Source organism: Entelurus aequoreus, linkage group LG15 (assembly GCF_033978785.1).
Source record: "Entelurus aequoreus isolate RoL-2023_Sb linkage group LG15, RoL_Eaeq_v1.1, whole genome shotgun sequence".
Taxonomy (NCBI): Eukaryota; Metazoa; Chordata; class Actinopteri; order Syngnathiformes; family Syngnathidae; genus Entelurus; species Entelurus aequoreus.
In genome coordinates, this window is record NC_084745.1 from 39,165,125 (window position 1) to 39,175,070 (window position 9,946).

General features: G+C 36.6%; 1 protein-coding gene across 1 annotated transcript in view; it reads left to right on the forward strand.

The window, feature by feature from the left end:
* The window catches only part of garem (GRB2 associated, regulator of MAPK1), a 33,314-nt gene extending 23,979 nt beyond the window's left edge, over positions 1–9,335 (forward strand). The window contains exons 5-6 of the mRNA XM_062021496.1: positions 6,355–6,509; positions 6,581–9,335. Of these exons, the coding sequence (XP_061877480.1) occupies positions 6,355–6,509; positions 6,581–7,259 (834 nt within the window). The 3' untranslated portion in view covers positions 7,260–9,335. The remainder of the gene's footprint in view (positions 1–6,354; positions 6,510–6,580) is intronic.
* Positions 9,336–9,946: the final 611 nt, after the last annotated feature.

Genomic DNA, 9,946 nt, shown 5'->3' on the forward strand with positions numbered 1-9,946 from the left:
TAACATATAGAACATGCTATACGTTTACCAAACAATCTGTCACTCCTGATGGCTAAATCCGATGAAATCTTCTTCCTCGTTGTCGCTCCTGGTATGCGCCGCTCCCTTTCTTTCTGCTGCTCGATCGCCGTTTTCTGCTGCATATTTCACTACGTCCAGCTTGTAATCTGCAGTATATGATTTCCTTTTCGGTGCCATTTTTGTTCAGCCCTTCTCAGTTTTTATAAGTTACCGCCAATGTTGTAGCAGTATGCTGTGTAGCAGTAGCAGTTAGCGTCCCATGACCCACAATGTACTTCTGCCATGACGTACAATCAGAGGTGGGTAGAGTAGCCCGAAATTGTACTCAAGTAAGAGAACTGTTACTTTAGAGATTTATTACTCAAGTAAAAGTAAGGAGTAGTCACCCAAATATTTACTTGAGTAAAAGTAAAAAGTGTGTTGTGAAAAAACTACTCTTGAGTAGATTTTTTCAACTAACTCATCAGTTACTGAGTAACTGATGAGTTAGTTGAGTTAGTAACCTGTTCGTTTAATGATGACGGCAACAAATAATGCACACAAACATAAAAATAGCAATGAGCAAATTCAGAGCCAGGAATATCTCTTAAGCAACTAAAACAATAATATATATTAAATAATAATACATTAAAATAAAAAAAATGAAGGCAAATTGAGCCACAATAACTTAACAGCACCATAGGCTCAGTAGGCATTGATTGATTGATTGATTGAAACTTGTATTAGTAGATTGCACAGTACAGTACATATTCCGTACAATTGACCACTAAATGGTAACACCCCAATAAATTTTTCAACGTTAATCAGTTACTTAATAAATGACCAAGTCGAGGTGATCTACCTCATATATACATATACATACACACACATATCATATATATATATATATATATATATATATATATATATATATATATATATATATATATATATATATATATATATATATGTATGTATATATATATATACATATATATATGTATATATATATATATATATATATATATATATATATATATATATATATATATATATATATATATATACATATATATATATATATATATACATATATATATATATATATATATATATATATATATATATATATGTATATATATATGTATACATATATATATCATATATATATATATATATGTATATATATATATATCATATATATATATATATGTATATATATATATATATATATATATATATATACAGTATATAATTTATATTTATTTTGCTGTTTTTGTTCACATGTTAAAGGTGTTTTAATGAATATACATGCATGTTTAACATATAGATTCATTTCTTTCATGAAGACAAGAATATAAGTTGGTGTATCACCTGATTCTGATGACTTGCATTGATTGGAATCAGACAGTAGTGCTGATAACGTCCACGTTTTCAAATAGAGGAGAAAAAAAGTTCCTCCTTTCTGTCTAATACCACATTAAAGTGGTTGGTTTTTGGCATCTTATTTGTCCAGCTTCCATATTGGTTTTTATACACTTTACAAGAAATATATTGGTGGCAAACTCCGTAGCTTGCTAGCTTGTTTGCGCTGGCTTTCGGAAACTCTTATTTTGTTAGCGCAGGCGCGATGGAGCGACACTTTTATTGTGAAGACAGGAACTGTGCGGTCAGTCTTTAGGCTTTTGACGGGATGTACGTTTGAAATAAAAAAGTGTCTTTTTTCCTTCACAATTTTGATTGATTGATAGATACTTTTATTAGTAGATTGCATAGTACAGTACATATTCCGTACAATTGACCACTAAATGGTAACGCCCCAATAAGTTTTTCAACTTGTTTAAGTCAGGGTCCACGTGTTACGGTCCACGTGTTACGGTCATGTGACCGCCTGGCTCTGTTTGATTGGTGAAACGGAGTCAAACGTCACCAGTGACTGCATTTGGTGAAATGCTGGCACTTCGAAGGTCTGTCTGACAGACCAAAACAAACAAAGCGTGCATTAACAGATCGATAAAAATTAGTAGCGAGTAGCGAGCTGAATGTAGTTAAAAGTAGCGCAGTAAAAGTAGCGTTTCTTCTCTATAAATATACTCAAGTAAAAGTAAATGTATGTTGCATTAAAACTACTCTTAGAAGTACAATTTATCCAAAAAGTTACTGAAGTAGATGTAACAGAGTAAATGTAGCGCGTTACTACCCACCTCTGCGCACAATGCACTTCTGCCATGACCCGCCCCCGCCGAATTCTTATTGGTTGACGTGTGTGTGACGATTGCTGACATTTGCTTAAAGGCCTACTGAAACCCACTACTACGGACCACGCAGTCTGATAGTTTATATATCAATGACGAAATCTTAACATTGCAACACATGCCAATACGGCCGTGTTAACTTAAAAAGTGCAATTTTAAATTTCCCGGGAAACTTCCGGTTGAAAACGTCTAGGTATGATGACGTTTGCGCGTGATGTCAATGGTTGAAGCGGAAGTATTGGGACACATTGTATCCCAATACAAACAGCTCTGTTTTCATCGCAAAATTCCACAGTATTCTGGACATCTGTGTTGGTGAATCTTTTGCAATTTGTTCAATTAACAATGGAGACTGCAAAGAAGAAAGCTGTAGGTGGGATCAGTGTATTAGCGGCCGACTGCAGCAACACAACCAGGAGGACTTTGAGTTGGATAGCAGACGCGCTATCCGACGCTAGCCGCCGACCACATCGATGATCGGGTGAAGTCCTTCGTCGCGCCGTCGATTGCTGGAACGCAGGTGAGCACGGGTGTTGATGAGCAGATGAGGGCTGGCGTAGGTGGAGAGCTAATGTTTTTAGCATAGCTCTGTCGAGGTCCGGTAGCTAAGTTAGCTTCAATGGCGTCCTTAGCAACAGCATTGCTAGGCTTCGCCAGGCGGTACAGCATTAACCGTGTGGTTACAGGTCCAGTGTTATAAATGATAAATGGGTTATACTTGTATAGCGCTTTTCTACCTTCAAGGTACTCAAAGCGCTTTGACAGTATTTCCACATTCACCCATTCACACACACATTCACACACTGATGGCGGGAGCTAACCAGCAGCCATCAGGAGCAAGGGTGAAGTGTCTTGCCCAAGGATACAACGGACGTGACTAGGATGGTAGAAGGTGGGGATTGAACCCCAGTAACCAGAAACCCTCCGATTGCTGGCACGGCCACTCTACCAACTTCGCCACGCCGCCCCTGTGTTTGGTAATATTGTTGATCTTCTGTCTATCCTTCCAGTCAGGGGCTTATTTCTTTTGTTTCTATCTGCATTTAAGCACAATGCTATCACGTTAGCTCCGTAGCTAAAGTGCTTCGCCGATGTATTGTCATGGAGATAAAAGTCACTGTGAATGTCCATTTCGCGTTCTCGACTCTCATTTTCAAGAGGATATAGTATCCAAGGTGGTTATAAAAATGGGACCCATTACCTCCCTGCTTGGCACTCAGCATCAAGGGTTGGAATTGGGGGTTAAATCAGGCGCCGCTGCTGCCCACTGCTCCCCAAGGGGATGGGTCAAATGCAGAGGACAAATTTCACCACACCTAGTGTGTGTGTGACAATCATTGGTACTTTAACTTAACTTTAACTTTAAAATACAAATCCGTGATCCACAATAGAAAAACGAGAAAGTGTGGAATCCAATGAGCCCTTGTACCTAAGTTACGGTCAGAGCGAAAAAAGATACGTCCTGCACTGCACTCTAATCCTTCACTCTTACGTTCCTCATCCACGAATCTTTCATCCTCGCTCAAATTAATGGGGTAATCGTCGCTTTCTCGGTCCGAATCGCTCTCGCTGCTGGTGTAAACAATGGGGAAATGTGAGGAGCCCTTCAACCTGCAACGTCATGCTACTTCTGGTACAGGCAAGGCTTTTTTTACCAGCAACCAAAAGTTGCGAACTTTATCGTCGATGTTCTCTACTAAATCCTTTCAGCAAAAATATGGCAATATCGCGAAATGATCAAGTATGACACATAGAATGGATCTGCTATCCCCGTTTAAATAAGAAAATGTCATTTCAGTAGGCCTTTAGTCTCTTGCGTGAATGAGATAAATGATATTATTTGATATTTTACGGTAATGTGTTAATAATTTCACACACACAAGTCGCTCCGGAGTATATGTCGCACCTCTGGCCAAACTATGAAAAAAACTGTGATTTATAATCCGAAAAATACGGTAGCTGTTTATCGGTTAAGCTAATGCTACATTTTAACGTATCATTACATTTGTCAATGGAGTTATCTAATAATAGTTATATAGCGCAGTGCAGACAAAAGATGTTTAAATGTATTACAGCTGCTACTTGCTAATAATGTCAGTGGTAATGGGATGCTACATGCTAACGTATCATCACATTTGTCAATCAATGTGGAGTGAATGAATGATGGGTTCTCACTTCTCTGTGAAGCACTCTGAGTGTCTAGAAAAGCGCTATATAAATCTAATCCATTATTATTATTACTAGACTCACCATTTTATTTTATCCACCATTGCTATACATTTTAGGAGCCGACTCTGTGTTTGAATATAGTTTTGGGTAAATCCTTCTGTATATTTACCATGAGGCGGGGTGTATGTAATTCTTGCTGGGCCCTGCATCAGATACTCTTGTAGGTACAGTAGGTACAGTACATTGTTTCCAAAACACAAAAGTTAAGTACTGTATTTTCCGGAGTATAGAGTGCACTACTGATATATAAGCCGCACACACTACATTTTAAAGAAAAAAATATTGTTCCTTAAGCCGCGAATATATACGCTGTGAAATTAGTTATTTACACAGAAAGATTTTGTAAATGTTTATTACATAACTTAATTATTTCCAAATTGTGCCTGTAACAGCAGTAAAACGGCTGATCAAACAAGACAGAAGTCATCGTCATGGACCCACTAGCTGCGGAAGCTAGCTCTCCAATCAGCTAAACGGACTCAATAACTCCACTGTGACGTTTTGGTGAATTTACTGATAATTTGCAAAACTAAAACAATACAAAAAGAATGCCATTGTGAGTTTATAATACTAATACAGACACATGCTATCATATTAGCTAATGCTAACGACGCTAGTTTTATTACATTATATTTGTATGTGCGTACAAATATGCATGAAAACCTACTATCAAATATGTGACGGTTTAGTAAGTATGAATTGTTTTAGTAATATTATACAACTTACAAACGTTGCTTGAAGTGATGAATGAAGAAATCATACAGGTAGAAACACTATTGACGACTAGTAAATGGAACGGCACTTGTACTTCCGGTTCAAGGCACAAAACAGAAGGAAATACTATAGACTTTCAACCCGCAGCACCTGAAGTAAGCAAACTCGTCCAAAAGATGGCGCCATAGCACAAACAATGACACATTTTCAGTCTCTGTGTCTGTGTTTTTATAATGCAAATTTGTTGTATACAAAACATTATGGCCGTTAGCTAAGAAAAATCTATAGATTCGCAGCGCCTTTGTAAAAGCTGCTGGGTTCGAAGCTTGGGAAAAGAGTAGCGGCTTATAGTCAGAAAAATACGGTACATCTTAATTTGTGTAGTGGCCTTTGCTGTTTAATACAAACAACAACACAACATTTTTGGTCGTCCATAATTTTGTTTGGACTATAACTTGCTGTAGGGAAAATAAAAATGGAGGGGAAGTAAAACCACAACTAAATTCTCTGATGTCACAGGTTAATAAACGTCACACGTTGAGGCAGGTCTCAAACGGCTTGTTTAAAACAAAATAGTTTGATAAATATGAATTCACTTTTTTAGCACTTATGGGGATTCCAAATACACAAAAACCTGTGTCAACAGGCAAGAAAAGTTGGGTTTGAATAATATGACCGCTTTAAACAGGCTTGGGTTTTTAAACAAAATTATACAAATGTGAAAAAAAATGATTTTAGTGATTTATTTATCTAGTAAAAAATTATTAAACAAATAAATAAAAAAGTTGAACATTTGACAACATGATAATTTACCAAATGAAAGAAAAATGTAAAAGATTATAATGTAAAGATAAAGGAAGTGATTGCTTTGAATTTGTTGTCAATGAAAAAATTGTGATGGAAATATTTAAGATATAAGTGTATATAAGTGTTTGATGAAAACACTTTTGTCGTCAGTCTGTCTTGAAACTCCTGTGGTGGTAAAGGTTGACCTTCTAGTTTTGCGTATTAATATGAATATTCACATGTTCAGATGACCTTTTTTTCCCCTGGCGCAATAAAATATTTCATGAAGACACGTGAAAAAAACCACTTATTAGACATGTGTTCAATACAATGTTTAGCACCACTTTTAAAGCCGGTCTTATCTTTCCAGGTGAAAGAAGAATGTCGCCTGTTGAACGCGCCTCCAATTCCTCCACGAAGTCTTAAACAGACGCCATCAGAGCCTCTCGTGTCCAAGCCTCGCCAGCAGGAGACGCGCTCGCCAAGTCCAACCCTCTCCTATTACTCGTCTGGGCTCCACAGCATGTAAGTCAGCACTTCTTCTCTTACGCTTCCAATATGTGACAAAAATGGGATGTGTTTCTTTCCATCGGCAGTGGAGGCTCCGAGCAAGAAGAAGTGTCAGACACACATGAGAAGGAGAAGAGTGTCTGTTATCCGTGTAACTGGAATCACCTCACTAGCACGACCTCTCCGAGCAGGAAGTTGTCCTCCAGGTTGTCTTGGCCAAACAACGTGAGTAGGACAGGGAGTCAGAGTTTGGACAGTTACTACAGTTATCCCAGGAAGAGAACCAGCAACACTCAAACTAATAACTTTGATGCACGCGGCAGCAAGAGTCTCAGCCTGAGAAGCAAATCTTCAAGTACCAATTCTCAAATGTACAAAGACATTGAATGCAACACCAATCAGAGCCTCTCTTGTCCCATTTTACCACCAAGGACTTCAAAGTTGAGAAGTTCAGAGGTCACGTGTGCACCGACTCATGTCGACCAGCAGGATGCGTCAAACTCGCAACACACAGTGAGCTCCGCCCACAGCCAGCAGTGGCAGCCTCCACCCAGCCTGGCCGGCCTCTCCATAGAGGAAGTGTCCAAATGTTTACGCTTCATCGGTCTGCCCGACGACATCGTCCTCATTTTCACCCGCGAGAAGATCGATGGAAACTTTCTGATGCAGCTCACTGAAGAAATTCTCTCGGAGGACTTCAAGCTCAGCAAACTGCAGCTCACGAAACTGCTGCAGTTCATCCACGGATGGAGGCCCAAAATATGAAATATATCACATGGAAAATATATACAAGACCCTTATGCCGTCAGTACAACTACTAAATTCTACAATATATCCCCCCTATACATATACACCAATAAATGCCACAGTACATTGGTCATGTTCATGTACACATATGGAATACTTCAGTACAACCCCCATTTTCATGTATACAGGAATACTACGATACAGTCCCCATATTTATTTACACAAATAAATACTACAGTGCAACCCCCATTTTCATGTACACATTTGGAATACTACGATACATCCCCATATTCATGTACACATGAATACATCCCCAATATTTATTTACACAAACACTACAGTACAACCCCCAAATTCATGTACACATATGGAATACCACAGTACAACCCCCCCATGTACACATTTGGAATACTACAATACATCCCTATATTTATGTACACAAGAATACTACGTTACATCCCCCATATTTATTTACACAAATAAATACTACAGTACAACCCCCATATTCATGTGCACGAATGAATACTACAGTACAACCCCCATTTTCATGTTCACATTCGGAATACTACAATAAATCCCCATATCATGTACACATGAACACTACTTCACTTCCCCCATATATATTTACATAAAAATACTACAGTACAACCCCCATATTCATGTACACATATGAATCACTACAGTACAACCCCCATTTTCATGTACACTTTTGGAATACTACAATAAATCCCCATATTCATGTACGCATGAATAGTACGATACATCACCCATATTTATTTACGCTAATAAATACCACAGTACAACCTCCATATCCATGTACACATATGGAACACTACGATACATCTCCATATATATACTGCAGTACAACCCCCATTTTCATGTATTCAATATATTCATGTGCACATTTGGAATACCACAATATATCCCCATATTAATGTACACTTGAATGCTACAATAGATCCTCCATATTTATGTACACAAAGAAATACTACAGTACAACTCCCATATTCATGTACACATATGGAATACAACAATACAACCCCATGTTCATGTACACATACGGATTACTACAGTACAAACCTGTATTCAGGTGCACAAATTAGTACAACAATACATAACCCATATTCATGTACAAGTATGAGTACTACAATACATTCCCCATATTCATGTACACGTATGAATACTACAGTACATCTTGGTTGGCTATCTGTAATCTAAAAGAGTCCTTCAAAAGACTCGACTCGTTCATTAACGTCCCATCTCTACCAGTGTTAAAGTGATCATATTTATATTTTAACTCATTTTACTTTCACTCACTAAAACAGTGACAAGGATACAGTAGTGTACTTACTACATATGCATATATATTAAGTAATGTACTTGTATATGCTGACAGTATACAATACTGTACTCACTAAATGTGTATACTTAAACATAGCTTCCTGCTGGAATATATTGGATGTATTGATTTTGGAGACAGCGCCCTGTCCTGCATTCATATCTGCAACACACTTCCCCCTGCAGATAGCGCCATCACACTACGTTTTATTTTAGTTACCATAAAAATCAGATGAAAGAAAAAGATGTAATGTACATAGTGTACACATACTTCTTACACTGCTTTATTTGCACAGCCCATGAAAAATTATTTAGCACTTTTTTTTAATGTCAGCTTCACATTAAAGCCAACAAGAACAAAGCAGATCATTTTAATTTATAACACATCAATATTACATGTCATCCTCAAAGTATTTGTTTCACCTTATAATAACTTACTGACGTACAGTACTTGTGTTGCTATGGTAACGCTGATATCAACATTGTCCAGACAACGTAAACTCAACCAAAGCAATTTGATCAAACGAGAAAATAATTCCAAACACTTCAAAATGTCAGTCAGAGAGCATCAAATGTAAGAAACAATGTCATTAAAGTAAACATTTATGTAACAAAGCATTTGAATTAGCATTTGAAAAGCTAACACTTAACGGTACAGTTATTATTGCTCTATTCCTAAAACTGACTGAACAAACATCTTAACCACGAGTAATGTATATATATATATATATATATATATATATATATATATATATATATATAATATATATATATATATATATATATATATATATATATAAGGGCTGCAACTAACGATTAATTTGATAATCGATTAATCTGTCGATTATTACTTCGATTGTGGACCCCGACTTAAACAAGTTGAAAAACTTATTCGGGTGTTACCATTTAGTGGTCAATTGTACGGAATATGTACTTCACTGTGCAACCTACTAATAAAAATCTCAATCAATCAATCAGATGAATCGATTAATAATCGGAAAAAAGAGACAAACTACATTTCTATCCTATCCAGTATTTTATTGAAAAAAAACAGCATACTGGCACCATACTTATTTTGATTATTGTTTCTCAGCTGTTTGTACATGTTGCAGTTTATAAATAAAGGTTTATTTAAAAAAAAAAAATAAAAAATCTTATTAAAAAAACAAAAAAACAAACTGCGCATGCGCATAGCATAGATCCAACGAATCGATGACTAAATTAATCGGCAACTATTTTAATAATCGATTTTAATCGATTTAATCGATTAGTTGTTGCAGCCCTAATATATATATATATATACATATATATATATATACACACATATATACAGTATATATACTGTATATATATACATACATACATAC